This window comes from Paramormyrops kingsleyae, chromosome 4, assembly GCF_048594095.1.
Source record: "Paramormyrops kingsleyae isolate MSU_618 chromosome 4, PKINGS_0.4, whole genome shotgun sequence".
NCBI classification, from domain to species: Eukaryota; Metazoa; Chordata; class Actinopteri; order Osteoglossiformes; family Mormyridae; genus Paramormyrops; species Paramormyrops kingsleyae.
In genome coordinates, this window is record NC_132800.1 from 20,660,991 (window position 1) to 20,678,347 (window position 17,357).

The window sequence follows — 17,357 nt, forward strand, 5'->3', positions numbered from 1 at the left end:
GGTGGGGCTAGCAGCGGCCAGTGCCATGTTGGATCCAGAGTAGATCCTGTTGCGGAATGTGGTGCAGCAAGGCCAGTCAGCCTGTCGGTACGACCCGCTGGCCTTGGTGCTATGCAGTGCCTGCTAACTGCCTTGCTTCTGCAATACTGTAGGCAGGCTGGATGACTTTCCATCTTCACTGCATTGCGCCAGGCAACCTGTCGAATTGAGACAACCTGCTGCAGGTGGTGGTGCTGGTGGCGCTGGCCTGGCTGTTTCTGCTGCTCCACACCATCTCTGAGACCCACGCCTTTCTGCACCCGCTGCACAAAAGCTAAAACAGCTCTATGTACCCAAAAAGTACAAGAATTGAAGGGTCAGTTAGTAGCACGGCAGTCAATTTTTACCAAGAGTAAGACTGCAGCAATAACATCTTGCTAAACACATTTCAAGGATGTTGAAGTTGTTAAAGAAGCATTTAGGGGGTCTGCAGATGCACTCTTCACTGACCCTAACCCTAACCCTAACCCTAACCCTAACCCTAACACACGGATATTGCGGACGCTATTAAGGATGTGCAGTTATCTCAGGATACTGTTACCCATTGGCCATGTGACAGAACGGCAGAGGATGTCGAGGAGCAACTGAAAAAAGACACTGACACATGTGAGTGTTTTTCTCTCCAGTTCGATGAGTCGACTGATATGATGATATGGTGCAGTTATGTGTTTTCATCAGATTGATTTGTGGAGACACGAGTGCAAGAGAAGAGCCACTCACCATTTTGCCACTGAAAGGACACACTAGAGGTGAAGATATTTTCCACATTTTCATTCAATTTGTTAACAAAAGTCAATTGCCCCTCTTTAAGCTAATTTTTATAACAATTGATGGTGCTCCAGCGATTGTTGGCTGCACGGGTGGGTTCATTGCATTGCGCAAAGCGAATCTTTCCCGGACTTCCTTTATTATCATTGTATAAATCAACAGCAAGCACTTTGTGGGAAATTTTTAAACACGAAAGTAGTGATGGCTGTTGCGATGAATATTGTGTGTTCTGTTCAGGTCAGGAGTCTACAGAGAAGGTTATTCCTTGCTCTCTTGAAGGAGACAGGTGTAGAACATACAGACCTGCTGCTGTACACAGATGTTAGACGGCTAAGCAGAAGGAAATTTTTAATGCGATTCTTCCAGTTGTTACCTGAAATACAAGTAAAGATTTTCTGGAACTTTCAAATCATGCAGAATACGCATGTAGAATTAGAGGACGACCAGTGGCTTTTGAATTTATCTTTCCTGACAGATGTCACAGAACTTTGCAATGAGCTTAATGTAGAGGTGCAGGGTAAGGACAAACATGTAAGCAACATGATCAGTTCAGTGAGCACGTTTAAAAACGAGCTACATGTGCTGTCATGTAGACCGCAACACTGACTGCAGAACTTTCCTTCAGCATGGAGACTCAGTGCAGCTTGACAGTGCAGGTTATGAGGAGCAAGTTCAGAGTATCTTGTCAGAATTTCACAAGCACTCTATTACTTTGCATCCATCGAGCCTGTTGCCAGCTACCTGTGTTTTCCAATTGGTGTCAATACTGATACTGTTTCTAAAGTAGCATCGCAGTATCGCTGTTCCATATGAACAGCTTTGCTGTTGAGAAGAGAGATTCTCACACTGCAAAATGATACTTAGATCAAATCCAGGGTGAGGCCTGGCATGAATGGACAGTTCTGGAACCTACTGCTGGAACAAAACTATTCCAGCCTAAGAAGGTATGCCTTGAACTTGACAGCACTTTTTGGATCAACCTATTCCTGCGAGTCTGCTTTCTCTCACATGGAAATCAAGTCAAAGTACAGATCCACAATGACAGATGACCACCTTGTGTCCTACCTAAAGCTTGCAACCAGCTCCTACTGCCCTAACTATGAGAAAATAACTGCCTCCTCCCAGTGCCAGTGGTCTCACTAAGGTAGAGATACTTTTATTTACACTTTTCCAATTTGGAGAATTACCTTTTATTATATCTTTCTGCTTGTTGTGTGCATGTTAACTGTGCAGGTAAGCTTCCAATAATAGCAATGGCTCTATATTTGAACTGGTAGATCACGGCAGATTGTCAACTTGAGAAGTAGATTCAAAAAAGTTTGGGCACCCCTGGATTAAATGAAGGGGAAAAAAGGCATATTCTATATATTATTCATTATTAGTAGAATCACGCATCACAGCGAACCTTAAATTGTCCAACCTCCTACTTAAAGTACTATAGAACAACTGAACGGAATGGATTCGTATTGCAAATTTACACAAGCAAATGCTAATTCCAGTAGCGTTTGATGCTAAAATAAGACGTCGATTCTCACATACGTGCTAGCAGAAATTAGCGCATAGTAAATCATGATGTACACCGCGTGAACAGTAAATAAGGGTCTCTTCGTTTTACGTCACTGTCGCTGTCCAAACCCCGCCTTTACCAAGCCGACTCTTCTGCAGGGGAAAACTGAAGTGAGCTGGAACCACACAGTTATTAGTGTGGAAAGAAAATTGGACATCGGTAGACCTGGGTTGGGAGGCATATTGGTTCTGTAATGTCTTAGGCTTTAGGCAAGAAGAGATCGATTAGAATGCTGTGTGTCCTTGTCTCATGGTATCCTGAGCGTGGTCAGTCTCGCAGGCCCTGAAGACCTTGGAGAGACGGGCTGAGGAGAAGGTGGGGGTAAGCCTCCAGCAGGAAGGGATTCGAAGCTGCCCCAACTGGTGCCCAGAGAGATGTAGTTATAAAGTAGTCGCAATAGGTCATACGTAATATGTTATGCAGTAGTAGAGATGTATAAGTAGTCATCACATTAATCATGCGAGAATGACGTGTAAATGTAGAGGATTTCAATCTGCGTTGTATAGAATTTTCTTTCCCAAGTATTACGGACACGACCAAGTCAAGTTACGGGTTTATTCCTGAGCAGAAATACAAATAAGTTACGTTTTCACTCTCTCTGCATCAACTTTCACCTGCGCGCCATGTACGTCTTGAAAGGAAAGAAAGGCGCGGGAAAACGGGGGAACTCACACTCCACACATACACATAGTAAAGAAATGTATAATAATTAAAAAACATACATTTATATAACTAAAAAAATACCATGTTAAGGTAATTAATGTGTACACCATTAAATAAGCATGACCACTGTAGGGACCTGAGCAGAGAGATTACAAATAAGTTAACAAGGCACGTCTTCTCTCTTTGCATCTACTAATACATGTAAATAAAACACAATTAATACCTTAACATTACAACAATAACAAAAATGTATGTATTTGTATACATATAAAATTAAAAAAGCAAAGAAAATTAGCGAGCAGACCACACGTACCTTTCACCTGCGCGCCGTGTGTTGAAAGGAAAGAAAAACGGGGTTTCTTGTCCCTTGAACCAGGGGTATGGATTAATCCATATTACAGAGGGGATAATTATGTAAGAAAATAATAAACACTATTTAATGACTTGTGCAAAAGTTTGATGGTCTTTTTTCGTTTTTGAAACGAAAGCATGGCTGTGCTACACAAGCGAAACTACATGTACCGCATTATAGAGTGACGTAAAACGTACGAAACTAAGCAGATAGTTTAAGAGACCATTATCCAATCCATTATGGTCAGCGACGGTCAATGATTATGAGCACTAATGTATTTGCTTGTTTATATTATTTTATGCCTATTTTCGTAGTTTTGCGTGACACCATGACGTGCAACACTACATTTTGTGTTACTTTCATGAAAAGTGTCAATCTTGTCGGTGGCTATTCTTGGATGTTCTATGCCTTGTGTAACAGTGAGATGATGACATGCTTGATTCTTACACTCCCTGTCTGTTTTTGTCTGAGTTTACTGGTGACTAACCTGCCAGCTCCCCAGCCTGCCACTCTGCAAGGAAAGAAACACGTGAAGTGAGACTGTGGTTTCTGGTGAAAGAGTCGTGGTACCTGTACAGCATACTTCACACCCCCCATCCCCCAGTGCTGTTCATTGTCCACTGAGCTTTGAGTCAGCTTGTGATCTCTTTGATTGGCAAAGATAAACATCATGAGGTAAATCTCAGCTCCAGGACTGCATGTGTATCAAGGCTTCTCAGTGCCTCTCTAGTATTGTCCTGTCTCCGTCCATAAGCCTTCATGGTAACATTCTGCACATATTCTGCTATAGAGTAATCCAAAACAATAAGTCAATGGAATATTTTGTTGATTCACTGGTAGAAATTGGGTATTGAAGAGTTTAACGGTTTTTATTCTCCCATGTAAACTGAACATGTACCTGTTCATTCATATTCCAACCATTAATTTTATTCAGGGTCATGTTGAACAAGTACCTATTTCTTAGTGTATTTTAGGATTCTTCTATCATCTTCCAAACATAAGATTGTATTGTGTTCTATAGTGTAGATAAGTAGTGGAACTATTTATACCCAAATAAGCATTAGGATATAGCTGGTGGTTTGCTCATATGTTCCATTGAAGACCTCGGACCCATTTGTATCCATCTCTGTCAGGTCCAGTCCTGAATACTGGCTCTCTGCTGGTTGATCAAAATGAAAAATGGCGAGTAAACTCTGGGGCAGGCCAGTGAGAGGTCTCTATGTAGAGGCAGAGATGTCTCATGAGAGAATATACGCATTAATGTCATAGTTCTAAATGCTACGTGACACAAAACAGTGTTCTTATTTTCTCCATGTGTGGAATACATCTGTTCATGGTACTGAAAACAGAGGAGCAACAGAAAATGTATTATTTTTATATGTATATAGTTTGAACTAAACCCTAGTGGTATCCGTCCCGTCTTAATGAAACTAGATATCATTTATGTGGGAAATGGTGTCTGTCATTAACAGTCACTGAAGCTTTTCATGCATCAGAATTAAACACAGACATAAACACTCCGGACACGTGGCCCCAAGGAGTAATTGACTCATTATGGCAGCTTGACTTGCTGTGGGGTTCGTGAGGCTCTCACGGGCATCTGGGTGGCAGATGGCCAGTCCGCTTCCTGGGGACGGAGCTTCAGTGCCAAGGAGTCATGGCCCAAAGCTGAACCATTACAGTAAAACTTAATTGAAGAGCAACGCGCGTGAAATGCTTCAGAACATTACCCATCATCTGCTGGAAATGAGGCGTGAAGCTGACTACAGCCCCTTGATTCTGGGGTATTTAGTGCAGATAGCCGATTCTAACCCTGTGCCTTGTGTTATTGCCAATGGCCCTGTGATTCTGGACTGGACCTTCCCTTGTGGGGTATTTAGTGCAGATAGCCGATTCTAACCATGTGCCTTGTGTTATTGCCAATGGCCCTGTGATTCTGGACTGGACCTTCCCTTGTGGGGTATTTAGTGCAGATAGCTGATTCTAACCCTGTGCCTTGTGTTATTGCCAATGGCCCTGTGATTCTGGACTGGACCTTCCCTTGTGGGGTATTTAGTGCAGATAGCTGATTCTAACCCTGTGCCTTGTGTTATAGCCAATGGCCCTGTGATTCTGGACTGGACCTATCAATGGCCCCGTGATTCTGGACTGGACCTATCAATGGCCCTGTGATTCTGGACTGGACCTACCCTTGGACATTTCCACTATTTGTACAACACAATCATGCCCCAAATAACCCACAAAAGATTTCTTGTTTGTATTTGAGCATTGCAACCATTTGTTTTCTGCTGTTTTTTTCTTGATAGCGTCAACAGAAACACTTACTTGCATGGGAAGATTTGACTTTTAATTAGTCTAGTCCTTAAGGAAATCTATCAAGTCCCTGGAACAACTAACTTGCCATATTGACAATATGGACTCATTTTACCCTTGATATCATATTTTTCTCTTTAATCACTCTATACTTACAATAGTTAAGATTAGTTACGGCTGAGCTAGTCATGAATTAGCTGTTAAAGGTAGAACTCAATGTACCTGGGCAATAACCTGGTTATCACCAGGGGTGTTACTCTTCACTCCTTTGAGTCAGTTAGCATTTATGTCCAAGTGTGTTAACACACAAATTATTTTACATTCTTTGGTGATGCTTTCAGGCAGAACACATTGGCTAGTTGCCCTGTGTGTGTGTGTGTGTGTGTGGCCCAGGAATATATTATATATGTGTGTGTGTGTGTGTGTGGTCCAGGTACTGTATATATTACATTATGGGGACCAAATGTCCCCACTATGTAATACTAACTTGATATTTTTAAGTTGTTTGATGATGCAGGTAGGTGAACTGGCCTTTCAATTGCCCTATGTGTGTGTGTGTCTGTGTGTGTGGTCATGTATATATTACATTGTGTGTGTCATGACCTGCTCGTACGTTCCTCGTGTGTGCACGCCCCCTCATTACCTACGCGTGCTACCCCTATTGTGATCACCTATTGCCTGTTATTTTCTGCTTGTCTTATGTATTTAGTCCGCGTCTGAGTTAGTTCTCCCCAGATCGGTCATTGATGTTCGTAGCTGTCAACCCCGTTTGTGCCATTAAAACCCTATTACCGACTTCATGGCTTTGCTGCCTTCCTGCCCGCTGGGTGATCTTAACAGTGTGGACTAAGTGTACCTACAATGTGATAAAAAAAACTGTTATTTTCATTTTTCAGCCCCATACAAGGGTAAATTTTATTTTATAAAAGTCTGTGACTGCAATCAAAAACCTAAAATTGCCAAAAGACTTATACTTTGTTTGGTTCCTTATGGTTAAGGTTAGGGCTGGGTAGGGGTTATGGTTGTCATTGTTGGGATTAAGGTTTTTCCCATAGAAAAAAATGGACGGCCCCCACAAAGATATGAGTACAGGTCAGTGCGTGTGTGTATGTGTGTGTGGATTGTATGCCTGTATTCCAGGTTCTGCCTACAAGTGAATTGGAGCCTCAAAATTGCCCATAAACTAGGGGTACCCTGTGATGGACTAGCATCCCAGCCAAGCTACAGTATTTCATTGCCCTCTGCTGTGTAGAATAGACACCCATGGACAATGTTCTGGATAAGTGCTTGGAGGATGGATGGATGGATGGATGGATGGATGGATGGATGGATGGATTTTTACATGTGACAGCAAGTCTGTACTATGAATTGCTCCGTTTATTTGAGGGAAAAGGACTGCGCTTAGCAACGTAAGAATGACAAAGATAATAGAATATAATTAGATTCAAGGGAGACTGCCGTGTATTTATAGAAAGCAGGAATTTCCTGTTTGCTTCATTGCAAAATTGATTATAGGAGACGTCATTTACCTATTGATAGATTATTTCCTTCTAAAAAGAGATTACAAGCGTGAAATACATGAACTATTCGGGGTTCCCTTAATGGACGTTGGTAATATGAGGGCTCGCGACCCTTAGTTTGCTCATTATTTGCGCAGGGCATGATATGTTAATGACAAGAAAGCGACGGTGAGAAACGTGACCGCTCATTCTCTGTCTGCAAGGGTGGTTCGTTGTGTGTATGGCGGCGGGGAGGGGGGGGGGTCGTCTGACGCAGCTCATCTTTGTTAATATAAGTTCACTCTCCTGGCGACTTGGGAGAACACGGACAGAGGAGCTACTGACGAGGAGAGTTTGCGGGGGCCAGGTGTGCAGCATTACCGCAAGGTGAGTTGACTGACGGCAAGCTGGCACGCAAACTTCAAGGAGGAAACAAACTTTTAGCATGATTTAAGTAAAAGATACGACATGTTAATTTACAGAAAGTATGTCTAAATAAGAATTGTCGTTATATTTGCTCCCCGCGACTCTCTGGATGGTATATTAGTAGGCAAATAAAGTTTACCAGGAAGTCGGTTTCCTATGGTGTTAGATTACAATTTAAGTTAATAGATATTTCAAAACACTTACTACACCAAACGGGACCAACATATAAGCCTAAACAGTTTAAACCATCTCAATAATTTTGTGCCAGTGAACGATGCTGATCTCCAGTCTCGTCTGCCCCGGGAGGGGGAGTCACCGGACGCCAGTCGGAGCGAGGCTGACGGGCGCCCAGCTGCTCCTGCTTTTGCTGCTGGTGGGTGTGACCTGCGCGTACGGCAGCACAGTCATACCCGAGCAACTCGACTTGCACAGCATCGATGACAGAGGTAACTTGTGACAATGAGCCGAAGGCTAGTGCTTAAGGAGCTGCATAAGCAAACCATATCCGGCACTGTCAGAAAAAAGGGCACGGCCCTGGTATAGTTTGGTTCCCTAAGGTACAAACTTCCTAAAAGTCAATTTATTTACCTCAAAAGGCACATTTTCCTATACAGCTAGGGTACAATTAGCAGACCTTTGAGGGCATAGTCGCAGTGACAAGTAATTATACCCACGAAGGTAAAAATTGGTACAGTGCGGGTTTAAATGCCGCGTGGAGAAAATCAAACGTTTTTAATGATGCGGTTTGCCATAGGCCTATGTTTTTTAACAGTGTAGATGTATTATGGCTAAGACATTTAAAATATTTTGCACGAAGATAGTGGCACATTAAGTGGTTTTGAGCGTGTTGTCCTGTTGGAGTTTTGCGTACGTTTAAAACGTGTTTTAACATACAAATATAATTTCTGTATCGTTACCCAATTGTTTTAATTTTCTTCCTTTTTGGGCTTTGATCGTCAGGTCCAGCGATAGATCCGTACTGGTACGTGGATCGGGGAGTGAGACCAATAGGCCGGTTCGGGAAACGGCAAAGCAGCGGTCCATCACTGGGATTTCTCTTCCGCATCTTGTGGGACCGAAAAGTTCGGGGTCTACAACGAGTTCAAGGCTCCGATTGGCTGTCATGATGACAGATGCTCTGCTTTGAATTTTTTAGTTGTTTCGTATGTTTTGTTTCCTTAATAATAATAATCTTGGAAGAGCATATATATATTAAAATTATTTATATTAAACTATAAACTATTCTCCGAGAAAGTATGACGTTCAGTGGTATACTGTTTATCAACACTGTGTGTGTATGTGTGTGTGTGTGTGTGTGTGTGTGTGTGTGTGTGAAACCTTTGTTCTTATAGCCTAAAACATTCCAGCGCTCGGAATTCTAAGAGATCAAATAATTTTAAATCAATTTCGACAACCTACCCTGTAAAATCGTGCTTTATGAGCAAAAATGTTTTAATTTCCTGCAAAATGTAGGAGAAACACTTCACAAACCAAAGGTAGGCTAATATATTTTAGATTACTGTATCCATATTCAACACTCCCTTATGCAAACAATTTTTACGTAGGCCTAAATATAATTGATTGTTACACGTGTTATTAGGGATGAAAGGGGAGCATTTTCAGACGCAAGTTTGTAAAACGACATTAATTTAAATGTGTTGCGAAAATAGATGAAGTACCTTTTCTAAATTACAAAAGCAGTTCTTAATGAATTAAAACGAACAGCATATTATAATCAAGGGCGTAACTTTGGCTGCAACATTGGGGGGGTTGAGGTCTCCACCCATTACGGGGGAAACATGATTATTGGGGGGGTTGTATTACCTGGTTTTGATTTATTGGGGGGGTACAACCCCCCCCCCCCCCCCCATAATTTACGCCCATGATTATAATACATAATGTCGGATGACAATGTCATATAAATTGAGTTTGTAATCATTATTATCAGGCCTAAACTACTATTGCCATCTAGACTTGGGCAAAAAGTAATTTCAAAAGCACGACTTATGTTTTTAATGTCGTACAGCTTTAAGATCAGGAGCGACTTGCCAAACCGTATTGAACCTAATATAAGACCGTAAACCGCTCGAAACACCCAAAAAGACAAAACAAGGCGACTTAGTCGGACAATTCTCACAGCAGAAAATCAAAGCCATTACGAAGTGCTAATGAAAGCTGCATAAACTTTATTAGATTTACATCTTGTCTTTCCACTGGTACAGCTTGGCACGTTTTAATACAGCAGCCCCATCTCAGTTTAATTTTTAATATTTTTAAATTTATAATTATATGATTGCGCTTAATTTCCTCACAGTGTGCGCAATTCGGTTCATTGTAAAAATTCGAGTTACATAGTACATGCTACAAACTTACCCCAGTGTATAAATTTTCCCTAATATTTTCATGTTCTTTAAATTTATAACTAAATGAGGATTTCTGAATAGTACACGTAAACGATTTATTAATACATCTTTTAATAAAGATTCATTTGAGATTAGACATGCCTTTTTATGTACAGGGGACCCACCGTTATATTTCGACTGGGAAAAATAATGGACGAAGTAAATGACCGTGTTACGCGCTCAGGCTTCAAACAATCACAACTGCGCGTTTTGACGAGCCGATATTTTACGCACGATAATGCAAATGAAATAATTAACGATGCATCGAGGAATTGAGTAAGGGCACTTGAAATCATCCATCAGTAAAACACCAACACCAACGTGTACGGGTCACCTGACAGCAGTGACATCCGAACAGGGCGTGGATAGAGAAGTAAATCAACTAGAAATATCATTGCGAGTAAATGGGGGGAATCAGACACAAGCAGTGCTTGTGCTTATGTTTGTGTCTATTTTTTGGCAAAACTGAATTCAGTTTGGAGGCTCACATTATGAAGCATAAGCAATTTCACTTAATTTGACCAGCAACACTGGAATCGCACACTGGCCGAGAAACGTGGGGAAGAACCTGTGAAGAGGGGAAAAGATAAGGGGAACGCCCTCTTAAAATGATGTTCTGGTTTAGAACTATCAGTCTGGCAGCTGTTACTGACGTAAACTGGGCAACTACGTCAAAGGTGGAGTCAATGGGACCGGAAGCCCCATCCTTTGGTCCCTTTGCAACGCGGTTGTGGTTCACATTAACCTGAGCCTCCAAACTTCCGGACCAGTGCTAACAGAGGCTATAGCCCTTCTTCATGTGAGTTCCATACGGGAAGGGGGCGTGGTTTATGGTGTTAAAAATAAACCCACAGCTACCTGTTTTCTAAGATAGGTTTACTTTCATGGGACATATTCATATTAATGAACATATTCATATTAATTTCTGTTCAAAACAACTGCGATGGGAATTATAACAAAACAGGATAAAACAAAATTTCATTTTTGGATATTGTGGATAAAAATATGATTCTGAATCATCTGTTCATGCTACACCATTTAAACGACACACAGGAGAATGGGGTTCTTCCTACAGTATAAAAAGTTCTTGTGATGGTATCCTGGCTGTAGGATCTGCAGCTGGAGTTAAGGCAGGAGACCTCCATCCCCTAGGTGTTGGGGGGGGGGGTTACTGAAATTGAAGCCAGGGTGTGCGCAGGGTCAAAGGCACTGGCTGGGGGAGGGCCTAGCTTCCAGCTCTGAAAGATCAGGTGAGAGAGAGCAGTGGTCAGACAGTGATGATGTAGCCCGATGGTAGCACTGAAACAGTGTTTCAATGGCCAATCAGGAAGTGCTTCCTTCCTGAATATTAACAAGACAACCCCTGCCATCCTACTCACTGGCCAATCCAGTAGCCTCCTTTATGAATATTAATGAGCCCTCACATCCATCCTATATTTGCTATATGCCCATGATCGTGGTGCATGAATTCAGCTGTTCATCCCGTGTTAATCCTGTTATATAAATGTTCCTGCCATAACACAATGAAGCAAACTGACCCCATGTGACTGGTTAAAACTCCATAAAAACTGCATAAATGATGCAGCTGTTAATTAACAGTTAAATAAGTGACAATGAGGAACCATTCAGATATTTTACCAGAACAAACTGACAAAAGTTTGACTGCCAAAATTGCATAACAAAAAAACAAACAAATCCTGAGAGACCCAGAAAAAAATGCTGGAAATCATTCAGGGAGCCTGGTTACAAGCTGGATGCAACGCGACTATTTTCATATCAGCTCTACGGCTGAAGTGAGTCACTAATGCATCAGAGGCGTCTGTCAAAACCATTGAGAAAATCAGCTGGAGTGAGTCTTTAATCACCGAGCCTTTCAGCGGCTGTGGAATCAGCCCTGGCACGGCAGGGCCAGCCTCGAAGACAGCAAGCCTCATTACAGCAGGCTGCCGCGTGTCTCCATGTCCGCTTTCCCACACGTTTCATCCGAGTGTGAGGGGGGCAGTCAGGATTTAGCAGGGTCCAGGCAATGGACACCTCGTTCTCATGTTTTTACCTTAATGACAGAAAGTACCGGATTTCAGGCAGTTTCACAGGCAGTCCCGGATTCTGCAGGACCCGTAGCACTGCGTAGTCCTGTAAACATGGGGGCACCCACTGTGCACGGCCAAAGCGTTAGCATCCGGACGCCATGTTTGTTGTTTCTGGGGTCCAACTCAAAAATTCACTTCTGGGCCTCCCCAGCTGTCTGTGCTTATAAAGTTTGTTGCATCCACATGAGGCATTTCATTGTTTGCGGTGAAGAAACTGGTCAGCTAAGTTTCTATTAGACCCTTCCTCTCTTTGATTCTCTTTCTTTTCATGACACCAGTGGGATATGATCTCTACCCGGCTGCGTATAATGTTAAGCTTAGGCTGCTTCAGCGTCTCTTAAATAAGGAACATGTTTATTAAATCTTTAGTGTAGTGAATGTTTGTGGCCAGCAGGAGGCCCCCAAACCAGGCGCCTGACATAAATGCTTGTTTTAGCTGTGGTAAATACCACTGCTGGCTGTGTTTCCCCAGTGGCTGCTTATGAATACATCAAAACACGGGTAAATGACGGATTAAGCACATCGTACCTCATTGAGGGGGAGTGGGCAGCTTCCTCCGCTGATGCCGGGTGGAGTCGATGGTGTGAGGCTGGGCAGAGGACCCCCCTGCGAAGGTCAGCGTGAACGGCAAGCGAGACGCCGCCTTGGGCTGTGGCCTGGTGCTGGGCTGCTGTTGCTGCTGCTGTGCACTGTGGGCCACGTTCAGGCCGGCGGACTTGAGAGCTGAGATCCGCGCCGCGATCCCAGACACCTGGAGCCCACGAGGACAGACAGACGGGCGTTACGGGCGAGGGAGCCTTTGTTCCTGGGACAGAGCCTCCCGCATGCCAGCTACGCACCTGCAGGTCTGACTGCTGTACCTGCGCTGCCGCGCTCGCCACCTGCTCCTCCAGCTGCGCCAGCTCCTCGTCCGTGCTGCCGCTGCCGATGTCGCGTGCGCACTCCTCCAGCTCACGCAGCTCACCCTCCAGCCTGAACACTGCCCCGGCGGCCAGGTACACCTGCAATGGGCGGGGTCTGCCGTCACACCTTCCTGAGTTTCTCTAGTGCAGTGTATCCCAATCGGGTCCCTGGGGACCCACAGACGGTCCACATTTTTGCTCCTACCCAGCTCCCTGCCAGACAGTAGGCCTACATGTTTTTGCTCCCCAGGGGAGCTGGGAGGGAGCAAAAACGTGGACCGTCTCTGGGTCCTCGGGGACCGGATTGGGAAACACTGCTCTAGGTTATGTTGGTACTGTGCCAACATTCATTCTGGATATTGTGTCTGTACTGGGTGACCCTAAATTTCAGTACCTGTTTGACTTTACTCTTCTGAGCATGCAAGCTGTCCAGGGCTCTGTACCATGTCTGCTGTGAAGCACAACTCACTATGAATAACAGTATGCATTAGGCTGAAAGTGTGAACCCGTTTGTCTGTACTGATCATTTCCATGTATCTGTACTCCATGTATATGAGTGTATTACTGGTCTCTCTGTACTCTGTGACCCTGAATGACTCTGTGTGTTTGTTCTCTGTGTCTGTACTCCGCCCCTCACGACTCTCCCCGCCCCCCATTGTTCATGGGGGGGGTATGAGGGATCCATACATTCTCCTCCAGGCTGAGAAGCTGCTCGTCCAGCCTTATGTCCCCATGGCTGGCAGGTCCAGGGGCGGTGCCGCCCGGTTGGGGCGGGTCGGTGGGCGTGTCCATGGGGTGGGGCTTGCCCTCCACCTCCTCGAGTAGGTCTTCCGTAGCATTCAGCACCCTCAGCACCTCGGTGGTTATGCTGCACAGCGATGCGGCCGAGTACTTCTGGCTCACACCAACACAAAGACACATGGAAGGGGGCGTGGTTATACAAGGGGAGGGGTCACGAGATGGGCGGGGCTCAGTTTAAGTCTGACAGTCACAGTCCCCAAGGTAGCTACTCCCGGAAATATAAAAATTCAATCAGAAAGGGGATACTTTCATCTGGAATGCCTGGCGTGTGTCAGAGGTGGAAAGTTCAGGTCCAGAAAGTACAAATCCAGACCAAGATTCTGTTTCAATCAACCAGCTGAGTATACAGAATCACATTCACAGAGTACTCAATTAGTTGGCTAAAATAAAATCTTGGTCTGGATTTATACTTTCTGAACCTGAACTATCCACCTCTGGTGCATCTATACCCCATCATTCATCAAAAAAACACATTCACATCTGTACAAAATACTCATCATTCTAGACTTAGCAGGTTAATCATGAGGACTGGCATAGGTCAAGTTGTTAGACAATTTTTCCAGATCGTTTTTCTAGTGCCGGATTTCTAGCACTGTGCTCTACATCACAGATAAAGTTTCATCTACAGACACTGTCCGTCAAAACTGCCAAAGTTGACACACCTGCAATCGGTCTAATGGGTCTGGCTTTATATTCTGATTTATACTTTTAAATATTAAGATCATTTTAAATATGAATATTTAAAAACTGTATTTTCTAAGACAGGAATTCATCCAGTTTTCCAGCTATAATTAAAACTCCAAGAAAAAGCAGTAATGTCTGCATCCTGCATTCAGCCTTGGGCGTCAGAGTGGCGATGCTGTGCCGTCCATTATGGGCTGCTAATTGCCATCTGAAGGACATTCAGATATTTTTGTTTCACCGTGCTTGAAGGTCTCTTAGCACCTTGCACCATTAGTTAAAAGCATTCTGAATGGGCGACTCCGAGGCGGACAGACGAATGAATGAATCACAACACTATCGCACAATGTATCACGGCCCAGCGAACTTAACGACCCCTTCAAAGGGGTTCTGCAAGAGAAAAGGCCAAGATGAAAGCTTGGGAGAAGCTTCAGAAGTGCCACCCTGTCACATCCGAGGTGTCACGTGTCCTAGTTTTGGGTCTCACTTGCAGTAACAGGGAGGACAGAGCCTGCCACTCCTGCTCAAAGTCCGAACCGTTCTGTCCTTCCTGACCATCAAGTGACGGAGGAGAGATCAATGAGGGATGGAGGGATGGAGGGAGGGAGAAGAAGGAGAAGGTTGAAGGTTAGTGAAAGTTGAAGGCTTAAAGAGAAAGTCAGCTGAGAAAGAAACGTTTGCGGTCCTTAGCTAGTTAGGTAGTAGGTGGACCAATTTTAAAGGTGAAGAAGGTGAAGGAGAACTCTTAGTGCTGCTAACTTTGGATTGGCTGAGGCAAGGAGTAATTTGAAAGGTTCATTCTCTGTATTAGCTGATGGGAGTAAGGATAATGGGACTTACTCTGCGGATATCCTCGGCAGACATGTAATCCAGGGCTGAGGGGCTTCCTTCCTCGATGGTCGCTATGGGTCCAACCTCCTCCCCATCGTCTTTTCTAGCTTTCTTTCCTAGCCTCTCTCTTCTCTTGGTCAGTCTCGCTGTCTCCGTTTCGAGACCCTGTTCCTCCTCTTCGGTTAGCGATTCTTCTTCCTTTTTGCCTGCTAACACTTTGAGCTTCCCAGCACCTTGTCCCTCACGCTCTGCCACACTCCCCGCTAGATGTTCACTTTCAGGTCGGCCTTCTTCTTCGTCTTCAGACTCCATGTTTCCTTCGGCCAGCAGCTCAGCTCTCCTGCTTTCCTCTAATTCTGAGTGCCTCTTTGCCTCCCATCCGACTTCTTCCTCTGGTTCACGATCCTCTAGTTCCATACGTCTTTCAGCTTCAGTTTGAAGGTCTTTCCCATCCCTTGTTGTTCCAGGTCGCTCTTCCTCCTTCCCAGTCTGTCTCCCTCCATCTGCCACCCTGAGCTTAGCTGCCTTTTCTTTAACCTGAAACAGCCTTTTTGTTTCTCCGCCTTTTTCTGACTCTACGGCGACGAGTTTCTCATCTTCTGATGCCCCCAGTCTGCCAGTCTCCACCTCCCCCTGTCTCTCCCCATCAGCCTTCTCCGTTCCCTCAGCATCTCTCTGACTTCCTCTTTGCGGATCTACCTCAACGTTGGTCTTCCTGATAGCTTCTCTCCCTCCTCCTGTCACTAATTTCCAGTACTCAGTTGACTCATCCCTATCTACACTCATCTCTTGGTATTTCTTCAGAACTCCTTCATCCATTACCTCGACCCGGCTCTCCTCCACCATCCTTGGCTCCCCAGCTTCTGTTCCCTCCTTATGGACAAATCTCTCCACAATCTTCTCTCCCGCATCCATTACCTGTCTCTTTTGGTCTCGTTGTTGACCCCCGACATTCATCTTGATCTCTGTCTCTTCCATTCCACCAAACCCCTCCGACTGGCCGGATCTACGTCCCGAAGTCTCTCTTGCTGGTGTCTTAACTGCCTCCCCCACGGCCACGGGCTCAAAGCCGCCAGCGCCAGGGGACACGGTTACGGTATCCAAGGTGTCAGAGATCACAGCATCACCAGGCACGGGCTGAAGAGCTGATTGGCTCACGGGAGCTGTGCTTTCTTTCTTCTTGCTCTTCCTCTTGAAGGCGCTGACTAGGAAGTTGCTGTATTCCTGTGGGTAGCCAGGAACTCAGTTAATCACCAAAAAAGTAACCCCAACGTTAACCTCTTTAGGGTCAATCCTGAAATTGAAGTGTTTTTAAGGTTTATTTTTTCCAATTTTAACTGTCCCCAGAACTACTGTAATAATTTAATATGAGCGCATTAGTAGGTAATTATATACAGTGTTGATCGCTCTAACCTTCTAGACAAAGTGTTTCTACCGAGTTACAACCCACATCAGAATAAACATAATTTTAATACATTGCCAATAATCTTTAAAACTCAGAGACTTTTTGATTATAAATATTGGGTCTTTATGGATTAGTCATATACAGTCCTAAAGGACACACATTCATGTAGACCTGGGTTTGTACATTTAGGTTATTCTGCGCAGTGGTTAGCACTGTTGCCTCACACCTCTGGGACCTGGGTTCGAGTCTCTGCCCGGGTTACCGGGATAGGCTCTGGACCCCCCCGCGACCCAGAAGGATAAGCGGTTTGGAAAATGGATGGATGTAATTAAAGCAGCCTTAAACATTGTGAAAAGGGAGCTGAAAATGCAAAAGATTATACAGGGCAGCTCCTATATGATCAGGGGGTTGTGTAAGTAGCTTATTGAAAGCTACTCTCTTTCTACAAGCAATGTGTAGCATGAATGAGACTGAGGCTAGTCAATCTAGTGCTGCCAGCTAGTGGCAGAATAAAATCCTGCCCTGTCAAGTGCCGCATCAACTGAGTGACCACAGAAAATGAATTTTGAAAAAGGGGCGACAGCCGCTGGTTAGCAAGATGCTAACCTGTGATAGTAA

At 44.3% G+C, this 17,357-nt stretch overlaps 1 protein-coding gene and 1 long non-coding RNA gene across 6 annotated transcripts in view; one reads left to right on the top strand and one right to left on the bottom strand.

Moving 5' to 3' along the window:
• Positions 1 to 7,458: 7,458 nt before the first annotated feature.
• Positions 7,459 to 8,881, top strand: LOC140589029 (uncharacterized). The gene is made up of 3 exons (XR_011990215.1): positions 7,459 to 7,588; positions 7,896 to 8,073; positions 8,588 to 8,881. It is a non-coding gene; the product is annotated as an uncharacterized lncRNA (long non-coding RNA).
• A 912-nt stretch (positions 8,882 to 9,793) lies between these two features.
• The window catches only part of LOC111840196 (rab effector MyRIP-like), a 38,260-nt gene continuing 30,696 nt past the window's right edge, over positions 9,794 to 17,357 (bottom strand). For 2 of the 5 annotated variants that reach the window (XM_023804759.2, XM_023804758.2), the window contains exons 11-17: positions 15,344 to 16,558; positions 14,991 to 15,053; positions 13,709 to 13,915; positions 13,416 to 13,472; positions 12,959 to 13,120; positions 12,648 to 12,870; positions 9,794 to 11,267 (exon numbers count right to left, since the gene is read on the bottom strand). In XM_023804759.2, the coding sequence (XP_023660527.2) occupies positions 12,649 to 12,870; positions 12,959 to 13,120; positions 13,416 to 13,472; positions 13,709 to 13,915; positions 14,991 to 15,053; positions 15,344 to 16,558 (1,926 nt within the window). In that variant the 3' untranslated portion in view covers positions 9,794 to 11,267; position 12,648. The remainder of the gene's footprint in view (positions 11,268 to 12,647; positions 12,871 to 12,958; positions 13,121 to 13,415; positions 13,473 to 13,708; positions 13,916 to 14,990; positions 15,054 to 15,343; positions 16,559 to 17,357) is intronic. The other 3 variants (XM_023804760.2, XM_023804762.2, XM_023804761.2) reach the window with 3 other exon arrangements.